The sequence below is a fragment of the Macaca nemestrina genome, chromosome 6, assembly GCF_043159975.1.
Source record: "Macaca nemestrina isolate mMacNem1 chromosome 6, mMacNem.hap1, whole genome shotgun sequence".
Classification (NCBI taxonomy): domain Eukaryota; kingdom Metazoa; phylum Chordata; class Mammalia; order Primates; family Cercopithecidae; genus Macaca; species Macaca nemestrina.
Genome location: NC_092130.1, coordinates 174,696,375 through 174,720,358, shown reverse-complemented (window position 1 = coordinate 174,720,358; position 23,984 = coordinate 174,696,375). Strand labels below are relative to the sequence as shown.

Genomic DNA, 23,984 nt, shown 5'->3' with positions numbered 1-23,984 from the left:
TAAGAGTGGGCCATTTCCCAGGAACCCTAAGGCCGCTGTCTTACGGCTTTTCTGGAGCTGGACAGTTTCCCCAGAGAAGTATCTTCCAACAATCTCCTTCTATAGACCAAGATCTCACTCCCCTAAACGTTCTGGGGGCTGAGGGAGCACAAGGATGCCAAGAGCACTAACCCCATCCCCACACACCTGTGTGGCCCCCAGGTCCCCACGGTGCCCGGTATCCCCAGTCCAGGGCCTGGACCAGCAAGTATCCTTTATCGATAATGGGGCAGGTACAAGGACACTGAAACTGACTGGAAACACTTCCCACTGGCCAATTCCAGGACAACCCGAGAACCAAAATAAATGACAGTAAAAATAAACAAATGACGGAATAAAATGGAATCCTTGAATCCATACTGATAGAAATGAATAAAGAAGTAAAAGAGAGAGGTGTGCTTATTCTATGTAGAATGAAAACTAATGATGTAGAAGGGACGAAAAACGGGGGAAAATCATTTGTAGCTATCGCAGTAAAAACTGGCCAAGGCGAATTATCAAGAAACACTAAAGCTGGCAGCTAAAAGTTTGATGAGAGAGAGGAATAGAGTCTTGAAATGTCTCCTTGCAAAATACTTACAAATTTTTCAGTGGAGAAACTCAGCAGGCAGACACCACATTAATAAAACCAAAAACACCACAAAAACTTCACCAGCACTGTAAAGAGAAAAACCAACATCATCAGCCTCCTGACATGATGCAGCGAAAAGAACACAGCACGCCTCTGTGGTATTCCTGTCAAAAATGCACTAATCACAGGGACACGTTAGACCAACCCAAACTGAAGCACATTCAGACTACCTGACCGGTATCCTGCAAAACTGTCTCAGTCATAAAAGACAGACTGGGAACTGTTTCAGACTGGACTGAACTCGAGACAAGACCGCCAAAGGCAACAGGTGTCACCCCAGACAAAAATTGGACATTGTGACTGCAAAAGACATTACCGGGCCGCCGGAGCGAGCTTGCTGGTTGCCCTGCATCTGCACTTCTGACGCCTATGCTGCGAGCTGCAAAGAGGGCCTCTGTTTCCAGGAAATACCATAGGAGCAAGGGGGTAACGGAACGCGTCTGCGACTTACTGTCAAAGGGTTCAGAAAAAATTGAGTGACATGCAGACACACCAGAAGATGCAAGTGCAAATGCAGAGAAATGTTCAGTGGAAAATTTGGGCGAAAAAGAAACAGGAGCTCTTCACGACACAGAGCTTCAAAGTATTTCAGAGTGGAGACTCTAGAGACAAACCCACCAAAGGCAGTGTGTGGTCGGTGTTTGTACAGACCAACACACAAAATGAGGCAGACAGGGAGACAGCAGCCTTCACAGTAAAACTGCTTTCACTGGAGAAAACAAGGATGTATTCTAACACTGCCATTGAGCCAGAGTCAGTTTGTCCTTTCTGCTTCCTAAGAGCGAAAACAAGAATCACACGTATATATTTTATCATTAATGACTTTATTTAAATATTTCAAGGATCCCAACCCCATTTAAAAATAAAAATTGTAAAGCACTCCATTCAATAAAAGCACATAAGTCCCCCTCAATAATAAGTATGACAATTCACAATACAGCTCTTACTCTGGAGTTTATTTTACCCTTTATTCCAAAAGGCACAGTCATCTGAGGCCTCAGATATTAACCCCACCGCATGTTAATGTCACACCACTAATGTGTAACTCAATGTAATTATTAAAGCTTATAACACACTTCCCCAGGAATTTATAGATTCTTTCTATAAGTAATAATTAAAAAAATACTGGACCTTAAGACCTTGTACTTCTTGATAGAAGTACGACTTCTGAATGTCTATTCCCAGCAACAGAAAGACTAGACCCAGCTTGGCCAAAGAAACAAAGTAAAACGAGTGATTTCTAACACGCTAAAAGAATATGTTTTCATCCGCTCCACAAGAAAGCAGTCCTGGCCATTCAGAAGCCTCCTATCGTCCCACCAGTCTGCAGTCATTAGAAACAGACGCGTCACAGGCCACAGGCTTGTTCTGGATTCGGTTTCAGACACCAGTGACACGAAGAGGCCAGTTTTGCGTGTGAGGGATGTGGGTCCCCACTGCCTTGGGCCTGCTCACCGGGGTGGGGGGACGCCCGCAGGGTCACAGGCGGCTGTCACGTCCGGACTGTTGGCCTCTTCTGCATCGGGGCTGTTGGGTTCTCCTGCTCTCTGTTCCTCAGGCACCTCATTCTCTGGCTGTCCAGTGCTGGCTGCACTCTCATTGGTGAGGATAACCCCTTCCTTCTTCTTTTCTCCCAACACCTCCAGCCCCATCATCCTGAGATAATGAAGCCGCTCATTCTTGGGCACAAAAGTTCGAATGGAGGCCTTTCCCCGCCATCCACATAAGACGATGGGGCACTGCAGAGCGTCTGGATTCCTGCAAGTGAAAGTGGCTTCATGTAGAACATTAAACATTCCCATAACTAAATCGAACGAGATATAACATGCAACTGCTTAAAAAGGAAGACCACAGAAAACCCATACCCACAAAACTCCCAAAACTACTGGGAGGACATTTTCATCTGTGATCCAAGGGGCAGGTTTTCTCAAAGGGAGATTAGCTTCCTTCTTCCGTGTCCTGAATAAGATTCTCACCCTCACTTTCACCTTGCCTCTAAGTTCACAATGGAGTAGGCCCCAAATCTACAGATTTCACACACACTTTCAGTGCTGGAATTTCTACATACTTCCTGCTCAAACTTAACTTACTGTTCCCCCGCCCTGTGTCACCTCACCCCACTAAATGAGAAGCGTTTCTCGACAGGCTCCTCGCAGCTCACCTCTAAGTTTCCTAAGTGAACTGAGGCTCCTGAGAGGCTGGGAGACTCGGCCCCTAGCAGGGCTGCCACAGCAGGACCCAGGACCACCCATCCTTTTGATGCTCAGCGTTTTGCGTGATTTGCTCTGTAGGGACCCCACATGGCAATCTGAGCCCTGCTGGGCACACAGTGCTCATTTCCGTTCCCAGCATGCAGTGTTACCCACAGTCAAAAACATCCCCGCCTCTCTGAACCTGCTCCGACCCTCCCTACCTTCCGGGCTCCACCTGTCCAGCCAGCTGGCATCAATGCCCCAACAGAGATGGAAGCCACTATTTCCAACCTCTCTCAAGTTACCTAATTTCTTTCATACGGGACTCTGAGCTAGATTTTAGGTTCCTAACGGCCATGTTTAATCACCTTTCCATTTTTCCTAATGTAAAGCAGGGGCACTACACGTTGGTTTCAAGAGGTGAGAGGAAAATATAAGAAATTCCCAACTCCCATCTTCTTTAAAAAAAAAAAAAAACTCATTATTCCTGAAGTTGACTTTTCACCTGTGTATTTTACCAAGTAGAAAAGTTTGAATATGGAAAAGTGAATCCACACCTTAAAATATCCCAATGTTTTCTATGTGGGCCACATGGGACTGTTATTTTAAAAACCATTTATGTCTTTACTCAAATTCTTATAAAAACACCTAGAAGCCATCAATCACTAGACGCTCCTGCCCCTTCACCATCCAGACAGCATCCGCCTCCAGCAGGTCCCCAGGGTGCCCATGCGCATGGCCTCGCTGACCTCCACAGCCCATCCATCCAGCAGGTCCCCAGGGTGCCCATGTGCATGGCCTCGCTGACCTCCACAGCCCATCCGCCTCCAGCAGGTCCCAGGGTGCCCATGCGCATGGCCTCGCTGACCTCCACAGCCCATCCGCCTCCAGCAGGTCCCCAGGGTGCCCATGCGCATGGCCTCGCTGACCTCCACAGCCCATCCATCCAGCAGGTCCCCAGGGTGCCCATGTGCATGGCCTCGCTGACCTCCACAGCCCATCCATCCAGCAGGTCCCCAGGGCGCCCATGCGCATGGCCTCGCTGACCTCCACAGCCCATCCATCCAGCAGGTCCCCAGGGCGCCCATGCGCATGGCCTCGCTGACCTCCACAGCCCATCCATCCAGCAGGTCCCCAGGGTGCCCATGCGCATGGCCTCGCTGACCTCCACAGCCCATCCATCCAGCAGGTCCCCAGGGTGCCCATGCGCATGGCCTCGCTGACCTCCACAGCCCATCCATCCAGCAGGTCCCCAGGGTGCCCATGCGCATGGCCTCGCTGACCTCCACAGCCCATCCATCTGCTGTTCCCTCACCAAGTGCCTGCCCCTCCCACCTCAGCCCCTACCTGTCCTCTCTCCACATTGGCAGCCTGACAGCCTGAACCCTGAGGACATGCGGCCCCTCGGCCTCCCTGCCAACCTCTTACCTGTCCCTCCTCCTTCCCTCCTTGGCTGGGCCCGCCCCGACCCCCAGCTTGCTCCTGCTCAGGATCTGCACTGTGGTGGTTCGTTCAAGCTAACACTGGATCCCCGGTCCAACACTAACTTCCCAAAGAAATCTGTACAGTGGTTCTACCTATTCACTCCCCCAAATCCCAGTCAGCCCTGGACCCCATTTTATTGCCTCCTCTCAGAAATGGTGTTTCATGTCACCAAGAAGGAGCTGTTGCAGGTGAGATCCTAATTCTGCCATTCATGAGCTGAGAAGCTCTGGGCAAGCCACGTAACTTTCTGTCCCGGCTTCCTCCTCTGGCAAGTGCTGCCAAAACCAGCACCTGCTCCCCCAAGGCCCCCCATGAGGATGCAGGGTGAATACATGCAAGCAGCATGGAGCAGTGGTCCCGTGGGGACCGTGAGCGCGAGCGTGAGCAAATCCCATGCTCCAGCCCTAGCACTCCTGATGCAGTAACATGTCAGCAATACACACAGTTGAACCAGCCATGAGGATGAAAGAAGAGAACCTCACCCAACTGTCCAATCTTTACACTTACTCTGTACAAGACAAAAATTTTCACTGGTTTCTAATGCTTAAAAAATAAGTACTATGCATTTTATTCTCTATAAGTAAAACTTCATTTAGCCCGAGCTGAGTGTTCTATGAAACAGTATCTTCATGATAGGAATATTTTGGTTCTGAAGTTTTCACAAGGCTACTTCTGAGGAACAATCATAAAAGGCCTGAAGAAGGTCCCCACCTTCCCAAGTCACTTTCCTCACCAATGGGAACACTGTAGCTAATGACAAGGCGTGTGCATCTAAGGACAGGGCTTGTACTGACTTACGCAGAATCTGGTTCATACTTCAGCACGACGCTTCCCTTTGCTGCAAGAGAAACAGACACACATTTGCCGAGTTTTCCAGGGACTGGATGTGTGCGCTGAGCACGTTTCTGCACCTAGTGATGTGTTAGGTATTCCGAAGAAAGAGAACAACAAATACTCTACATTCTTGGCCTCGAGGATCTAGATGGTGAAAAGAGGCCGTCTGAACACATGAACCAAGTCCAAATGATGCAGTAGGGACGATCTGGAAGAGGACCGAGGCAAAAGCCATTCAGGGCCTTCAAGGGATGTCACCTGACAAGCCACTCTGAGAAGCAAGGAGGCCGGGGATTAACTGCTGGTTCATTCTTCAAAATTCAAGATTAAATAAATGTAACACCAACTCCCAGAATGGCATGAAATACATAAAAACTGTCTAAAACAATACTGCAATCATCTAAGTGCAGGATTAAAACAAAACCAGTATAAACAGTTCCCTTATCCTTTACAAGAATCTCCACTTTAAATTGTGGTTCTTGCCTGGAGACGGCAGCGGGAGGCAGACTCCACAGAGCAAGTTTTATATCCCGAAGGAACGCAAAGTTTTAAACGCAAGTAAGGACATAACTGCAAGAAGTGATTCATGTACTTTTGATCAAATTGACCCAAAAATATTAAACAGCAAGTTATTTAAAAAAATAAACAAGAATGAAGACAACAGAAAAACAAAATTAGAAGAGCCTGGAGAAGTGATTTTTATGCTTAGGGGAAAAGGTCACTGGAGTGATGTGAAGTGGAAGTTGATGACATATAAAAGCAGCAATACGACCAATAATCTACTCTGGCTGGCTAGCAGAAAAGTCAGAACCGCTGGCAAGACTCTGACTTTGCTCTAACACAGGCGATTAAAATCCGCATGTTAGCCAGTCTTGTGAGGCTGTGTACGTTAAAAAACAAATTTACCAGCCGGGCGCGGTGACTCACGCCTGTCATCCCAGCACTTTGGGAGGCCGAGGCGGGCGATCACTAGGTCAGGAGATCGAGACCATCCTGGCCAACATGGTGAAATCCCGTCTCTACTAAAAATACAAAAAATTAGCCGGGCATGGTGGCAGGCGCCTGTAGTCCCAGCTACTCAGGAGGCTGAGGCAGGAGAATGGCTGAACCCAGGAGGCGGAGCTTGCAGTGAGCCGAGATCGCACCACCGCACTCCAGCCTGGGTGACAGAGCAAGACTCCGTCTCCGGGAAAACAAAAACAAAAACAGATTTACCCAGGCACAGAGACCTAGTTCCACCCACCCCCGACCTGCTGACAGGCAAGTGGGTCAAGAGCTCTGGCTGCGGGCCCTGCTAGGGCTGCTCACAGGCCGACCCCTCCTCTCCCCGGAACTCTGGCCCAGCAAGGTGAGCGAAGGCCAGCCCTGCATGCCACACAGACACACCACAGGCTGCTGGGCAGCAGCGGGGCACCACCAGGGCCTGGGGAAGTACAGCAACCCCAAGATGGCTTTGACCCTTAGCATTCTGAATTGTCAATCAGGGATCTACAGAGCCCTCTGGAAACTGATGTAGCCATAAATAAATTGAAAAATATGACTGATAAATATGCCCCAGAGTACACCACCTGTATTTCTGCCATCCTTTTAAAAGGGAATACAAGCTATATGTCTATGCATTTCAAACTACTCACCCAGGTCCTTCGCTTGACTGTACGTCTCACTGCTGAGTTTTCTAAAAAAGGGATTTTCCTGGGTCAATAGTATCTTAACATCTTCCATTGATACAGTAATAATTCTTGAATTAATAAATGGATACAATGTATATATTCCCTGTGTGAACAAAGAGAAGGGATACCATGATGTCATTCACCAACAACAATAGCCTACTCTCCGGCTATGGTGGCCTGTCGAGCCCTCACTATGGCCCCTCCCCTTGGACAGGTGTGGAACCCACCCCCTATGAGGGGAAACCAGCACCCTGCGTGAGCTCAATAACCTCTGAGGGTCAAGTGGCTGGTAGGTGCCAGCCAAGCCCTGAGCCACTCAGACCATCTGGCTGACCAGAAAGCCCATCTACTCCCAACTGCTTCAGTCATCTGTGGCTACTGCTGTTCAAATCCACTTCCAAAATTACCTCCTGTGCCAGCCGGAAAGCACAGTCAAACTCTTCACCACTGTTATTTCGACACCAGACTTTTATCCCTGTGTTAATAACCTTTAAGTAAAAAAAAGATGAGTAAATATAAGATGAAGCACACAGAGGTGAACACAGGACCATCTCCCGTAAGGACGCTGGGCCACATGGAGCAGCCGTCATGGAATGGGAGAGGAGAGGAGAAGCAGAAACCCACTGAGAAACCCCAGTAAGAACCACCTGATACTCGCAACTTGTGTTTACGTAGTTTAGAGGACAGTAAAGCAAACGAAAGAAGGGCCCCCAAATGGCCAAATTCTAAGGGAAGTGTCTCAAAGGACAAATCCCAAGGGTCGAGGCAGCAGTACTCGCAGCCTCTAGGCCCTCGGTACCTTCTCTGCCCAGGAGGGCAGCTGTGAGAACTACACCAAGGCTCACCCGGCTGTGGGAATGGGGCACAGAAAAGACACAGGCCACCAGATGCGGGACTCTGATAGGAACCACTCAGCCCTGCGCCAGTCAACAGCTCTGAAATCACAGGGCAGGCTCAGGGACCCAGAGCCGTCACTACAGGTGGGGAGGGCAGATGCCAGGGTCTGCTCCAAATGAAACCTAAGCGGCTGTGAGAAGCCACACGCATCCTGAATCACACAGCACTCGGCGTCTGCGCGGCAGGCACCTTCATCTTCTCGCTGTTGTTCAGCAGCACGTTCCGCAGCTCCTTAGAAACCATGTAGAGCTGCCTCTTCTTCCCTTCTGTCGTCCGAGTCAGCAAATTCATCCTCGGGAATGAAGGCGCCAAAGCATAAAATTTCCTGCACACAGAAACGGTGTTGTTTACACACAAGGACTTCAACATCTGGCAGACTGTTCTAAACACCTTATTCTCCTCCTCTAGAACTCAATCCCTAAAACTGCAGTGTGGTTCAAGGGCACTGCGCTCTGTTCTGGACTCCAGCTTCTAAACTTCATCCACTTCTACCTGAAACCCCCACGCAACATTTGGGGCACGACTTGATCAGAAACCTAAATTAACAAGTGCAACTTCTCTCCCTCGGCCGCTACTCCAATAACAACGACCTGATAACACTACTTCCGAGACTCTTTTTTTTTGAGACGGAGTCTTGCTCTGTCGCCCAAACTGGAGTGCAGTGGCGTGTTCTCGGCTCACTGCAACCTCTGCCTCCCGGGTTGAAGTGGTTCTCCTGCCTCACCACCACACCTGACTAATTTTTTTTTTTTGTATTTTTAGTAAAGACGGGTTGTAAAGACGGGTTGTATTTTTAGTAAAGATGGGTTGTATTTTTAGTAAAGACCACCAGGTTGGTCAGGCTGGTCTCGAACTCCTGACCTCGTGATCTGCCCGCCTCAGCCTCCCAAAGTGCTGGGATTATAGGCGTGAGCCACCGCGCCTGGCAGAGACTTACTTTTTAATAGACTTTTACAAATGGATGCAAAGCACCAGTTATGCAAAAGACAGTAAGTGACCGCCCTGGCAAATAGATTCTAAAATTCAATGAGTAAGAACAAAATGAATGTCAGACTTATCCTAAACCCTTTTCCTCTATGTTCTGTCTATGTCGTCCCTAATTAGCCCCCACACACGCAGCTCTTCATTTTTCTACAGAAACTGAACTAGACAGCCTTGGCCACTGGTCTATATAGTCAACTCAGCAATTTAGGTTCAGGATCACAACTAATTTAGATTCATAATCTAAATAATCAGTTTTTTTAATCTATCATGTTCACAAAGTTTACTTTCTCCTTAAATTGAAAGGTTGAGTAAATAACCTCTAAAGTTTCATCCTACTCTAATATGCAGTTTAAAAGGTTAAAAAAAAGAAGCTAGACAGAGCTACATACAAAACAATGGTTACATGTGATCAGTTGTGCATTTGATTCTCTATAGTAAATTTCTTTAAATGAGTAATTTAAAAGGCTGAATCCTTACTCAATAGGTGGAAATAATGGGTCATCTTCAGGAATAAATACAAATGGGTCTTCTTTAAATCCAAATAACTTCATTTTCTTTGATGGGGGAGGACTAAAAAGGAAATCAGGATGAGACAAATCAATCTGTAATGGGTGGTAACCTTCGACACCAAAAGTACATCCTTCCTTTCCGTCAGTTCTGTGCAACATGGAGTTTGTGGCAGCAGATGGTGACACCTTCCAGCTTCCACAGGGTCCGCCCCTCACACTGCATAAACCTGATACCACACATGCACTGCCCCTCAAACCCACCAGTGGCTCTGGGGTCCCATTTAATCCAAAAGGACAGTGAAGACACCAGAGTGTTAGATCAAGACATAACCCCCTTTCTTACCCACACACGCCATCTTTCTTATTGCCATTATTCTCTAAATCCTCAGCTGCATGAGCTATTTCTGTGTCACCAGTTCCTGTGAATGACGGACTTTCCAGCTTAGAGGGATCTGCGGGTTTCCCTTCTGCGGGACCTGCAGGGCTCAGCTGTGTGCTTTCTCTGGTCTCTGCAGATTTACCCTGCAGCTGTCATAGAGAACAATTTCATTGACACACAAAGAGCAGCATTCTTTGTGCTGTTACGGAAAGTTAAAAATAACAAGCTCACAAAATCCATCAGTTCTATGTTTCCTACAGCATTCTATGTAGAGAAAGACAACAGATTTTTTTTAAAGTGTCATTTTAAATCTATTTGCTATTATAAACAAAATTCATGGACAGTTTCTTTGGAGTTAAAGCTGATTCTACCTTAATCTCACAAAGAGCATATATAGCCTGTTCCTTAGCAGAGGCTTACAACACCAGCTTATTCTCATGTAAAAATGCTTATCGTGCATTCTGCTCTGGGTAAGGCACACTGAAGGACACAAAGTGCAACAAGCATGATTTCTAAAATACCCGGCGAGGCAAAAAGACAAGTATATATATAATGAGAAAGGAGGGTAGGAACTGTTTCTGGGCACCTGGACAAACTGCCACAGGAACTAGAAGACAGAGTGCCCCAGGCACCAAGGAAACACCTGCCAAAGAATGAACTTCTGAATCAGGGCCACGGTATAATTTAAATTTGGCTTTGGGAATGAGCAAAATGTTTTACTTTTATTAAAGATCTTTTAAAAATACGTGTCCTTTTTAACAAGTCACAAAACTGATACAAGTCATAATTCCTCAGTCCCTATGAAGTAAGTTTTAAAAATAGGATTATTTCAGCACAGGCAAGTTCATTTTATTCAGAGCCACAAAGCTACTAAGCAGAGAAGCCGGGAGCATCCCAGGGAACACATTTTATTGCCATGTTAATATAATGTAAAAAAGCAAAAAACCAAACAGATGAACCCCAAGCCTGTGAGCAGGTCAGTGAGGGCACACACCCCTCCCATCCAAACTTAGCTTCTCCCAGAGGGGCGTTCTTGTTGAGTCCAAGGGCATGTTCTCCCATCTCTGTTCTACCTCAACAACCTCATTCTGGACCTTCAAATACCAAGGTCAGTGTCAGCCTCCCTGGCCTGACTTCTAGCCGAGTGCTTACAGGCCTCAGCACCACAAAAGATCACGGCGTCCTGACCACGGGGACTCTACCTGCGTTCCCAGTAGGACCAACAGCAGCACAGGCCATGCTAGCACTAGATCTGTTGAACTAAATGAATAAGAAACTGACACCCTAACAGAAAGAGAGAAGTATTCATATTACTTAAATAAGAAAATGACAATAGGTTGTTCTAAAAAGTAAGATTACACATAAGGGACGAACTGAAAAAAATGTCAAAAACCTTTCTACATAAGTATTAACACATCAGAAACGTCAATGTAATTCCCAATGCAGGCCAACCTAAAGCATGCGTCTCTAGGACAGGCTCCCCTGTGACCGCACTGTGCTGTGCAGCTGGCAGTCACGAGCCTGTGGGCACCGACCACTTAAAATGTGACAAGTGCAAAGTCTAAAACACATACCTAGTATGAGTGAATGCAAAGTATCTAATACTTTATAATTTCTTAGACTGATTCCATGAAAATAACATTCCATCAGAGTTAAGACACCTTGCGAGACTTTTAGCCTCCAAGTGAAACACTTTCTAACCGGACAGAAAAACCCTGGTGACGGCAGGAGAAGTGCAGTCGCCCCCTTTGCCAGTCTGAGGCTGTACATTCCAACGTTAATCTGCATACACTGTGCCCCAGAAAAAGGCTGGAGCTCTTTGCGGAACTGTTTCCTTTTTGTTCCTCCATAGGCTGAGCTTTTTTGTCCTAATTTTCAAGCATGGATCTTAAAGAAATAAGAGACTTCCAGACTTTGATTCCAGGCCAGGTTCTATCATCACGGAAGGCAGATTTATGAATAAATAATGCTGGCGTGATACAGGTGAGACAGGATGCGTTACAAAGGACTGTGAGTTAGGATGAAGGCAACACTCCTTCTTCACCACTCTGCTTCCTGGCCCGCCTTGGAAAGCAACCAGCAGGCAGTTTAGATCCATCGCAAACAGGCCGGGCTGCATCTTTCTAGCCAGGTCTGGACAAGGCTGTCACCGTTCCTCGCAGCCAAGGTCAGCAGAGCTCTGCTATCTGTAATCGGTGAAATGAGCCACTCACAAGGACTGGAGCACAAACACCTGGGGCTTCCGATTCAGAGCTACCGAGCAATTTTTCGTGTCTTTTCAACTTTTATTAAATAACTGGATTTACAGTGTGGCAGGAATACATTCCCCCAAACACTGACTTCTCCACGTAACTATCACCTATGAGAAATTTCTGCTTTTTGGAAAACTTGATATTTAAATGAATTTCCCCCTCATTCAGGCTCAGCTCTCCTGCTGCCCACAGGAAGAAGCTCTTCTTTCCTCTGCACTTCTACTACACTCCGGCTAGTTTTTGCCTTAAATGTATAAGATCAAATGTTATGTCATTTTGGAAAAAGAAAAACTCACCTTTGGCTGACGTTTATTCCACGGCATTGAAGATTTTTTCACCAATACTGCCACAAAAAACCCTCCAGTATTCTGATGATGAGGTAATATCCTAAGGCTAAATATATATACATATATAAAATTCACACTTCTGAACTAATCAAAAATGCATTCTTTTACTATTAAGACAAATACTGCAAAGATGATGCAAGAGAAAAACCATGTCTTCAACCCTCACTTATAGAATGGTCAATATGTAAACTTACATTTTCTTTTTTTGAGACAAGGTCTGGCTCTGTTGCCTAGGTGGGAGCGCAGTGGCATGATCTTGGCTCACTGTAGCCTCCACCTCCGGAGCTCAGGCGATCCTCCTGCCTCAGCCTCCCAAGGAGCTGGGACTACATACAGACATGCAACACTCCGCCTGGCCAGTTTTTTTTTTTTTTTTCCCCTGTAGAGATGGGGTCTTGCCACATTGCCCAGGCTGGTGTCAAACTTTTGAGCTCAAGTGATCCACCAGCCTCCCAAAGTGCTGGGGATTACAAGCATGGGCCACTACACCTGGCCCACTTTGTAATCTTTAAAAAGTTCACGAAGGCTGAGCACAGTGGCTCATGCCTGTAATCCCAGCACTTTGGGGGGCCGAGGCAGGCAGATCACCAGAGGTCGGGAGTTCGAGACCAGCCTGGCCAATGTGGTGAAAATCCGTTTCTAATAAAAATACAAAAATAAGCCAGGCATGGCGGCGGGCACCTGTAATCTCAGCTACTTGGGAGGCTGAGGCATGAGAATTGCTTGAACCCAGGAGGGAGGTTGCAGTGAGCCAAGATCGAGCCACTGTACTCCAGCCTGGGTGACAGTCAGACTCTGTCTTAAAAAAAAAAAAAAAAAAGTTCCTGACATATCCTAAGCATTACCATTTACATTCTAGCCAATTCCACTATTAATAAATGCTCAATGCCAGCAACTAACAGGCAAGAGAGCCATATTGGCGGGGAAGTTCACACACATGGGGTTGACCCTGGCATAGCCCAAGCCTCACAGCAATGTCACCTGCTGCCTCCAACTCACCCCAACAAGACTCACCAGCTCACCAGGGACGGGGCTTAACCTTCCCCCTCCCCACACCTGGAGGCCCCACCAACTCACCATCGCTCCAGGTGCATGGCCTGCAGCTTTTCCGGGTCTTTCGGAGGGAACATGGTGGGTCGGATCTGGGTATGTCTGCTGTGAGGAACGGTGTCCCAGTCTGTAAACCACTGTCCATCTTTCGTCATTACCTGCAGAACCACAGGGTACATTCCAGATTACTAGCACTATCCAGTAACAAAAATCACAGGGTAGCAGTGTCCATTCTCTCAAAGGTAACAAATGGTCATTCTCCTTCGCTCCAAAGACAGGAAGATTATTTGCCAAGACAAAACAAAACAATCCTTACAGAAAATCCCCAAATTATTAATACATAAATTCTGTTAAAAACAAAGATGAAATACATTTATTCTAAAAACCAGTACAAGCATGATAAGATAACATTTTCCATCTAGTGATTTCTTTTTAAACAAGCCCCAGGCTGTTTCTGGCCTAAAATTGTAATGAATTATTTCATATTGCAAACAAGGCTTGAATCCCAGCCCAATTTAAAAAAAAAAACTTAAAAAAGCAAAGCTACCCTTACAGGAATGAGAGTAGAGGAGTTTATTTCCGAACATGGAGTAAAGAAAACTTTTCCACCGCCAGGAATAAACATGCCACTTGTCATGAAATGTGTCATGAAATAACACTCTGAAATGGATTCTAATTGGCACAGCAGATGTAGTATTTACTCAAGTTACCCACACGTGAATGCTTTCAAACTTGACTCTACTTCGGTGATGCTGCACCTACTCTTTAGAACGAAAGTTCTCGAGGAAAGGTTACCTTCCACTGTGTGATTCCAGGCATCCACTTCAGCCCTGGCAGTTCATCAGACACATCAGCGAGCTCCAAAGCACCTGTGTAGCAAAAGCATGGACGTCTTTTGTTTTTCAAAAAAGTATAACATACTATGCCCAGTGAAAAAACCAGACACAGATCACATATTATGAATCCATGTACAGAAAATGTCCAGGGAAGGCAAACCTATCGACAGAAAGTGGATGAGTGGTTGACGTGGCTCGGATGGAACTGGGAGCAAGTGCTGTTGGGCAGGGTGGGTCTGCTAGGGTGACGGGAATGGCCTAAAGCTGGACTGTGGTAAGGGGCTGCCAACTAGGTAAACTTACTAAAAATCACTGAACCGTACACTTAAAACGAGCGAACGTTAACAATATGTAAACGACACCTCTAAGTTGTTCCAATGACAGGGCATTGAGGAGTCCTGCCACGAACGCGAGACTAACTCCGCAAGAAGAGAAACAGGAGGCTGGGCTGCAGGACGCCTGCTCCGTCTCCCCATTCCAGTGCACACCAGGGCGATGCTGTGGGTTTTCATGCAGGCATGTCTAACAAACCTCCCAGAACAATGCTGAAAATGAACTGTGGGAATTTTTAAATCTCAAGTTTGTGGTCCCAGGAAGTTTCCTAAAACTGCCCATCAGGACACAGTCAGCCCAATTTTAAAACAATGCAATAATAGCTGTGAACACACACTGGCCTTAAGTGTCCATACCAGTGACACAACAAGAAGCTATAAGGTGAGGCCATTACAGGAAACTGGTGAGACCGGCTACTAGCACAGATACTGAGGTGACAGCCTCTCAGCAGAGGAAAATTCAACAAATCTCCCAGAAAACACGAAAATGGGACAATGACAAAAACAAAGCAGAAGAATCCCCAAGACAGTGCGCGGCAGTAAGAAACCTCTGAAGCAAGCACTGGACTGATTGCTGCCATCATTTGTGCATTCTCTTCCTTTTAAAAGCTAACACTAAATGACAGTGCAGGCAAACACTGACGGGCTTCTCCATCAAACACTGTCCAGGGACCTCATAAACGAGCAGGGCAGGCATCAGGTGTTACCTCCCCATCCCAGCACCTGGGTTGGAAGCTGCCAGTGCTGCCCCATGTTGCCCTTTCTCCAGTAAAGCTGCTGAGCACTTTCAGGTGGGGAATGCACCCCACTCCAGTCAAAATCACCAGCAACCACCTACTCTAAGGCTCAGCCAAGGTCTGCTCCTTCCTGGATAGAGCCATATCCACGCACACCGCCTCTGACAGAGGAACGGAAGGAAGCATCTCCAATGCGGTCTGAAGCCCCCACACGCAGAAAGCTGGCCGTGACGTCATACCGCACACAGGCCCCCCACACACGCAGAGAGCTGGCCGTGATGTCATACCGCACACCGGCCCCCCACACGCAGAAAGCTGGCCGCGACATCATACTGTACACCAGCCCCCCACACGCAGAAAGCTGGCCGAAAAGTCTGAAAAGATTTGCAAGCATTCACTCAGAAAACCAGCAGTAACATTCTAAATACAAGAAAAATACAGACACTCCAGCCTGGGGAACAGAGCAAGACTCCATCTCAAAAAAAAAAAAAAAAAAAAAAGGCTTCCCACCTTGCAAACACACATACAGACAGACATAAAGTCAGCTAGAGCCACAAATTTAGTGAACTCTGAAAAGACTGGCAAGCATTCACTCAGAAAACCAGCAGTAACATTATAAATACAAGAAAAGGAACCAGCCAGCCAGTCTGAAAAGCAGAAAGACCAATGAAAATCCATAAGCAAGAAAGTTTCAGACCGGATGAAGACGAACCAGGACAATCCCACATCTGCTCATCCCTCCTCACAATCTTGATCACTAGCATTCCCGTTTTCTTTTTCACCCTGCAGCTCTTCCTCACTGCCCCGTGCCTGGGTCACACTTGCTCACTCTTAACTTTCAGATGCGGTGCACTGTGTGTGAGGTTCTGTCCACTCTTCCCCAACTAGAGATCAGTGGGTTTTCAGGAGAATGATGCTTCCCACTGCTGCTGCAAAGAGAGACCCATGGGAATGAGAACTAGAACTTTGATTCAACCTGCTTTCAGATGACAACCCCTCACGAAGCCACTCCTTCAAACACTGGCATGTTCAGGAAACAGGAGAGGGTGGCAGACAGCATCCAGAGCTCCAGGCAAGTAACCCAGTCCTACAGCACAGCCAGCCTAAAGAGCACACAGTGTGTTCTCTGAACGGTGACAATTTCGTGGTAATGAGACAGGCAAACGGCAAGTATCTCAAATGTGAGGAAAGTAAAGCCTGGTGGACTCAGGTCAGCAAGTCCTGCCTGCAACGGATGATTCCAGCCATGAGTAAGGACAGGCTTGTGCGGGCAAGAGCCTCTCTCGCCTAAGAACTTAGGAGACCTGGCTTTTGGTCCCAGCTACAAGCTTACAACAGAAAAAGGGGAAAAATTAACCACCTAGAGTACTTAACTAGGCAACAGAGACTTAGGAGAGTAGCAAATGCTTAAAGAATCTACAAACATTTTAAGTTAAGCAGCACAAGATGGGCTGTGACCGCTCACCCCAAGTTAAGAAAGCCGCTCACCGAGAAACCGGGAGAAACTGTCTTTAAAAAAGACAAGGCGCACCAGCAAAGAATGCAGTGAGAACGCCCAGGAACTGGGGCTCGCCCTCAAGTCTGAGTTGTAAATGGCAACTAGGCATGCAAATTAATAAATGCAATCCATTTTCTTTCTCAGGGATCTGAAAGCAGACTGTGGCAAGGGAAATAGGAGGTGTTTATGCTGTTCAAGGTGCCTGGAATCATGGTTTTCTAAATTCCTAGCTAATGAACACAAAAATCTGAGCAGGATTCAACAGTCCTAACAACCGATCCCAAATCACACTTGAAGGAGTAATTTCACTACAACTAAACCATTATGTCCCCCACGCTCCCCCTCACACACCTTTTGGAATAAAGTATCACCAACACCATGGCAATTATGACCATGCAAAACACATCATCCAGAAATGACATCTTTACAGCGGTCTACGTAAGCACAGGAAAATAAACACAACAGTAAATTCCAGCTTAAAGGACTGTGAAGGCATCCACAACCACAGGGCTGAGGGCACAACCCAGACCAGCCAGTCGCCGAAGGGAGCCTCACTGAAAGGATGGCAGTGGGTGGGCACTGCCCAGGAAATGCCTGTCTCACTGGCTATGCACCAACTGACTTCACACACATGGGTACAGGAAACACGGTAAGTTTGAAATTTCTCATTATTGACTCTAAGGAGAATATGATGGGAAAAGTTAACATTTTGGCAAAACATAAAAGGAGAAATACTTTCTATCAATACACTGTAGAAATACGTTGCTGTTTCAGAATATTCTGTATTATCTGTCGGTCCCTCAGTATAAAACTGTATGAGGTGACCTCACACCCACTAGGATGGCTATTAACAACAAAGAGCCCCAGATAAGAAGTGTCCCTGAATGTGTAGAGCAATTGGAGCCCTTGTGCACTGGGGGTAGAAACGTAAAATGATGCAGCCACTGTGAAAAAGAGCATGGTGGGGTCCCCCCAGAATTAAACACAGAATTACTATATGACCCTATGATCCAGCCATTCGACTTCTGAGCGTATATCCAAAGAATCGTAACCAGGGTCTTGGAGAGAGATTTGTATACCGTGCTCACAGCAGCATTGCTCACAACAGCCCAAAAGTGGAAGAAACCCAGATGTCCATCAACGGATGGATGGGTAAACAAAATGCGGTTTACATAAACAACAGAATAGTGTTCAGCCTGAATAAGAAATGCAATTTTGACACACACTACAACACAGGTGAGCCTTGAGGGCACTGCAGTAAGTTAAATAAGCCCCCAGTCACGAAAAGACAAATACAGTATGATTCCGCTTCTGTGAGGTCTAGAGTAGTCAAATTCACACAGACAAAAAATAGAATGGTGGTGTGAGGGGCAGGGAAGAGAGACGGCAGCTACTGTTTAAAGGAGTTCAGAGTTTCAATTTTGCAACGTGAAGATTTCTGGAGATGGACGGTGGTGATGATTAACAATGGGAATATACCTAACGGGACTGAACTGCAGGCTCAAAAATGATTAAGATGGTAAGCCTCATGTTATGTGTATTGCAGTACAATTAAAAATTTTTAAAAAACAGTGATAAGGATCTGACAATCTTTCAAACTTAGGAAAAAATAGCCAAAACTCCTTTTGTTTCCAAACCTCCAAATTCCAATCAATTCACAAAATACAGCAAATCCACATATCCACGTGTTTTTAACTAGGACATCTCCTTAACCCATAACCGTAAGTTAGAGGTTCATCATATAAACAAATTCCCAGGAAAAGGTCTACATGAATACAAAACACAAAGAAAAACAGCGTTTCTGAAAAGCGTATGCTGTTAAAAAAAGATCCATCAAGTGTGCTTACCTTCACTTTTTTCCAGTAGAGATGCTATGACTGCTTCATCCTCAATAGGGTTTAGTGAACATGTGGAATACACCATCCTTCCACCTTCAGCCAGCTGTTCAGCCCCGCGCGTTGCAATCCGCAGCTGTAAGCTAAGGGGAGATATCAGGTGACTGTAAGGCCAAACATATCCATAAAGTGCACATATTAGAAGCACCTACTTACGTCACATATTCATTACAAGTTTTTGTAACACAATTATACTTTTAAAAAATCTTATAGGGATCTAAGTGAAGTTAGAGTAAACTTATATGAAGTATTTCATGTTAATAAAAAAATGTATTATATAAATGTTCTTACTGGTCTGTTAACCTTTCCCAATATGTCAACCAGCAAAGCATAAAGTTCAGTAACAACAGAATTCAACGTATCAGATGAAATTTCACTATTTAAAAAACCTCCATACTTTCTAAATATGTGGTATTTCTAAGAAAAATTGGTATCATACATTCCAGTCCTAACTCTTGTCTCTGTGTCACAAAACAGTAGACAGTATTTTACGGAGGTGAGGCCTCCTGCTATAACTGGCTGTGGTGGATGCTAATTAGTATGCTTTGGCTCAGGCACAGTACAGTCCTGCATGCAAGACCATGGCATTTGTCATGTCAAATGAAAAAAAGAATACAAAGCTCTATAGACAGCATAATCAAAAGTATTTGAAAAAAGTACTTAAAAAATCCCTATAAACAGAAAAACAATACAATACACCAAACATTAACAGACACGATCATTGTGTTATGAGATTTCTCTTTAAGAATGTTCCAAATGTTCTTCAACGAAGAGTTCCCCATCATAAAAAACCAACCGAAAAATGCTTCTAAGAGATCAAAATGTCTCTTAGCAAAACAATGATACAAGAGAACAAAAACAGAGAGAAAAAATTAGTAACACATATATCAAGAGGTAAATGGTCATTTCATGGAAAAATACATCTTTGAAGTGTTGCAGGAAATTTTTACAGAAGGCATTTTTCATCAACATGTTATCTGAAAGGTCTACAATGTGCAGTTACTGCTCCTGAAAGGTTTTCAAATAACTTCTGATCAAACTGCTGACGGTGGCCATTGCCCATCCTCTGATGCTTACAGCTCTATAATGAAAGATTGGATGCTCAGTTGCATAACAATAAATCTGTGCTAATCTACTTGTCACACAGCGTCAGCAGTGATGAAGTTTTACTTACCCATGTAGCTGCAAGCTATTTAAGGTGGTCCACTTTTTCCAAACATCAATGTTTTTTCTCATAGTGCCGTCTCCACTGGAAAAAAAGGTATTTAAGAGTGTAAAGCTCCCTACAGGTGGATGACTGCATTTTAAAAGATATGTCACATTCAAGCTAAGTGACAAAACAAGCATTACAAATACCAATTAGGAAACAATCTCCATTTTCACCAACTACAATTAACTTTCCATTTTTGTTTTCGGGATTTTCTGATGTATTATACTTTTAAATTATACTTCAATTTTCAAACAGAAAATAATGGATTTGAACAGCAAACTCCATTTGCTATCTAAAGAGATATTAATGTGCTTCCATTTGGAAAAAATACTAGGCAAGACTAATTTGCAGACCTAGGACACAGACCCTAAAATACTATTGAAAACCTCAGTTAATCAATGATATTTTAATCCGAATGACATGAATAATGACTAGTAAGAAATTTTCCACAGTTAGGCTAATATATTAGTTAAATTTTTCCTACAATCACAGTTAAACATTTCTGACTTTCTACTTTTATTTAATGAAAGCTATTTTCACGTTTTTGTTAATGGAAGTTACTTCCATGTGTATTTCATAATAAAGACTGGATTTGTTACTTTCTGTGCCTAATTTTATCTATCCTGTTTTCCCAGAAGGTAACGCATTTCTGCTGGCTTCCTCTGTAAATGCTGATTTTCCTTGGTGGTCTAGCCCCATGTACAGGAGGGACTAGGTCTGCAGGATGGAAGTGTCCCATGAGATGTAATCCCCACTTTACAATGGCATTCCTGGCTGTACACTAGTGGCTTGCATGGTAGAAATCCCACCACAATTTCAGAAATTTCCCCAGCTTGCAACCTCTTGCTCATAAGGTCACTGTGTTCTCAGATCTCAGAATATGATACAAGGAACAAGTTTATCTTTCTGATCAAAAAACAGGTGTGGGAAAACATGAGACCCAAAGGAATACTGAAAAATTGCAACCTAGGGGAAATAAAACTTCAGTTCATGACCTATTTTAAATTTTACTTTCAAGAGGACTTTTTCCAGATATTTTAACACTCGGCTATATTCAGAGCCACCAGCTGCAAGTTTCATACTGAGTTCTGCCATGAGCAGTAACTCTGCCACTCACTGAAACAAAATGGCATTCTTCCATAATGTGGTATCGTATTTAAACCTTGCATTCTGTGCTAACAAGTTTTGTGGCAGCTTTTGGATTCTGGTCTTGACAAACTTATGTCATTCAGAAGGCATTATCACCTGGGATCATCATCTGTGCACCTCCTATGGGAACGGAACAGATGACGTCTTTACTTGTGTTTCTTTCCTTTTAAAAAAACTGTTACTCAGTTATACCATGAGTATTATTTTATAATAATATACTAAATAAACTATTTTAGTTTATTAACAAAACTAGCTTAAAAAATAATAAACTATTTTATAAATATAAACTAGGTATCTAAAATGTTGACGTATTATCTCAAGAAAGGTATAAATACACAAGTAAAATGAATTTCTTAAGGGCTTGAACTCCAAAATGTCTTTTTTTTTTTTTTTTTAAGATGGGGTCTCTCACTCTGTCGCCCAGGCTGGAGTGGTGGCACCATCTTGGCTCACTGCAAGCTCCACCTCCTGGGTTCACACCTCAGCCTCCCGAGTAGCTGGGACTACAGGCGCCCACCACCACACCCGGCTAATTTTCTGTATTTTGTTTAGTAGAGATCGGGTTTCACCGTCTTAGCCAGGATGGTCTCCATCTCCTGACCCTGTGATCCACCCGCCTTGGCCTCCCAAAGTGCTGGGATTACAGGCGTGAACCACTGCACCCTGCTCAAAATTTCTCTCATTGAACTAAATACCATAAAATCCAATGTGATTGCATATTATTCTATGACAAAGTTTTTTTTATATACTGTACTCATTGGAAGAACTAATACAAAATAGTAGGGGTGCACAAATTGTTCCAAGCAATAACATCCTAAAACACACCACAATGACTCTAAGATTCTATTTTCCTCTTAGGTATTTTCTCAGTTTTTTTTTTTTCTCTTTATCTTTCTGCAGGCTATCGCAACCACCCCTTTCTGTTCTTTATCCAGCATCTGCTGTGCTGCTTCTCATTAAGACTCTACGTGTCCATCTTTTGGTTTTGGCTCACGCTATCTTTCTTTGCACCCCAAGACTCACGTACAAATGTGTCATGTTCATGCACAACTTCATTTAGTCTCTATTTGATTTGATATCTTTAGTGGATTTGGGCTTTCTGGCCAATAAGAGACATACCTGCAAGGGACATCACATAAAATTCGATCATAGAAGAGGATCTCTTTCCTGCCGTCCACATCTATCTGGAGCCTGGGTATGCTGGAGGCATCATGGTTGACCACCATGATGCAGGGGCTGCTCAGCCTCTTGGCTTGATGGACGAGCAGGTAGCAGCGCTTGTTGTCCACATCATTAGCAATAACAAATCCCTCTGGAGGCACAGAATTGCAGTGTCAGGTGAAACAGAGCCTAACGGAGTCACATCCTGAAATATGTGACCTCTAAAGGTCAGCCAGTGAGAAGCAGCAATCCACCAAACTTAAGACCCACAGTCAAGGTTTTCTAGAAGTATGTTAAGTGGTTCAAAAAAACGAACCAGGTGGCTCTGGATGGATTTTTATGGACACTTGAATTTTGAAAGCCTCAGAAGTCATCTATTCAACAATTATTCACTTTGTGCCAATTACCATACCAAAAATGTCTTTTCTATTATTAGTAACAATTAATTACCAAAAAAAGATGAGGAGAAAGGTGTAGAAACAACAAAATCACCTTACAAATGTTTTAAAATCCTGAACATGAGCCGGGACTCTGCTCTGACTGTGAGTCAGGCTCCCAGGGTGGGGCCCCAAGCACCTGAACGTGGAAGCTCTTCCTGGGAGGCTCTGCAGGCTGAGAATTCTACTGGGTGTGCCTCTGCTCATTTCTGGTTCTTCTCACACCCCCAGCAAAAAGGCAAATATACCGACAACATTTATGATCAAAGCCACTCTTCAAAACAGTATAAAACGCAAAACATCCACAAAACAAAGAGGAGAACCTGCTGCTGCTGGGACACCAAGGCTCTTTACTGCCAATGTAGAGAAAATAACTAAAAACAGGGAAAAGTGAAGCAGGCCTTTTAGCCAAGGCATTATCTTTAAATAACGTAAAAAAGAAGACTTCAAAAAACAGACCTAACAAATATGCCTATTAAAACAGAACTAGGGAAGTTTGCTGGAACAAAGGTAGGACGAGAAGAAAGCTGACTCTAAAACATCACGAGAGGTATTTTTTTCCACTCAATAGAAAGGGGCGCGGTGTCACTATAACAGCTGCCATTTCCTGAGCACCTCGCAAGCTACATACTGATGCATCCCATTTCATATGGGATGTCTAACACTGTAAGTAACTTGCCGATTGGGATTTGAACCCAGGGAGTCTGACAGTAGCTTTCAACAACTATACACTACCGCCCTTCATGTAAGGCAGTAAGTAATAATAATAATAATAATAATAATAGTAACAATAATGAGCAAAGGTGGGGGAAGGGGGAAGTTGTTACTAAAAATTCAAAGAGTGAAATCTATCTTCCATAAGGAGGCTTGATAAAGAAACACCATTTGCTTTTATAGAAAACACACATAATTCTAAAATAAAGCTCCCCCAAGGCATGAGTGTGCTGGTTTGAGTACTACTGACGGTGGCAGGCAAGATGTCCAGGTCTACTTCCGGTAGACAGAAAACACATCTGCTTGTCACAGGAGACTTTAGGGCCAAATGAGCAGGCAAAGTTAGAGTCTTTTCCTTGTCTACAATCTGCCAAAGTGGCATTCCTACCCTTCCGAACACAAGTCCAATGCATACCTGGAAAGGGGACATTCATGTCGGCATGTAGCATTTCAATTAACTGTGTGGTCTTTGAGCCAGGTGCTGCACACATATCTAAGATCTATTAACAAAGCAAGAAACTGTTTCATGTTTTTAAAAAACCAAATATTCTGCATTTAATTTAAAGCAATTCTAGCTTTTCAATTTCTATTCCCAGATCTAAATATACTTCCTTACAGAGTCTATAGAATGACATATTTTACTTTTAGGGATTCCATAATATACACTGCCCCAAAATCACAGAATGATATAGGTCCAGTCTCCAAAGAGGATGGGAGCAGAATGAAACTGGAAGCCAGTGACACTA

General features: G+C 44.6%; 1 protein-coding gene across 2 annotated transcripts in view; it reads right to left on the bottom strand.

Annotated features, from left to right (window-relative positions):
* Positions 1-1,475: 1,475 nt before the first annotated feature.
* LOC105489466 (NOP2/Sun RNA methyltransferase 2) overlaps positions 1,476-23,984 on the bottom strand; it is a 33,788-nt gene continuing 11,279 nt past the window's right edge. The window contains exons 6-19 of one of the 2 annotated variants that reach the window (XM_011754294.2): positions 23,654-23,738; positions 22,046-22,238; positions 19,742-19,816; positions 18,520-18,650; positions 14,065-14,138; positions 13,297-13,427; positions 12,169-12,265; positions 9,585-9,769; positions 9,210-9,302; positions 7,938-8,073; positions 7,259-7,339; positions 6,816-6,954; positions 5,146-5,185; positions 1,476-2,428 (exon numbers count right to left, since the gene is read on the bottom strand). In XM_011754294.2, the coding sequence (XP_011752596.1) occupies positions 2,122-2,428; positions 5,146-5,185; positions 6,816-6,954; positions 7,259-7,339; positions 7,938-8,073; positions 9,210-9,302; positions 9,585-9,769; positions 12,169-12,265; positions 13,297-13,427; positions 14,065-14,138; positions 18,520-18,650; positions 19,742-19,816; positions 22,046-22,238; positions 23,654-23,738 (1,767 nt within the window). In that variant the 3' untranslated portion in view covers positions 1,476-2,121. Of the gene's footprint in view, positions 2,429-5,080; positions 5,186-6,815; positions 6,955-7,258; positions 7,340-7,937; positions 8,074-9,209; positions 9,303-9,584; positions 9,770-12,168; positions 12,266-13,296; positions 13,428-14,064; positions 14,139-18,519; positions 18,651-19,741; positions 19,817-22,045; positions 22,239-23,653; positions 23,739-23,984 lie in introns of both variants that reach the window. The other variant, XR_011625162.1, reaches the window with a different exon arrangement.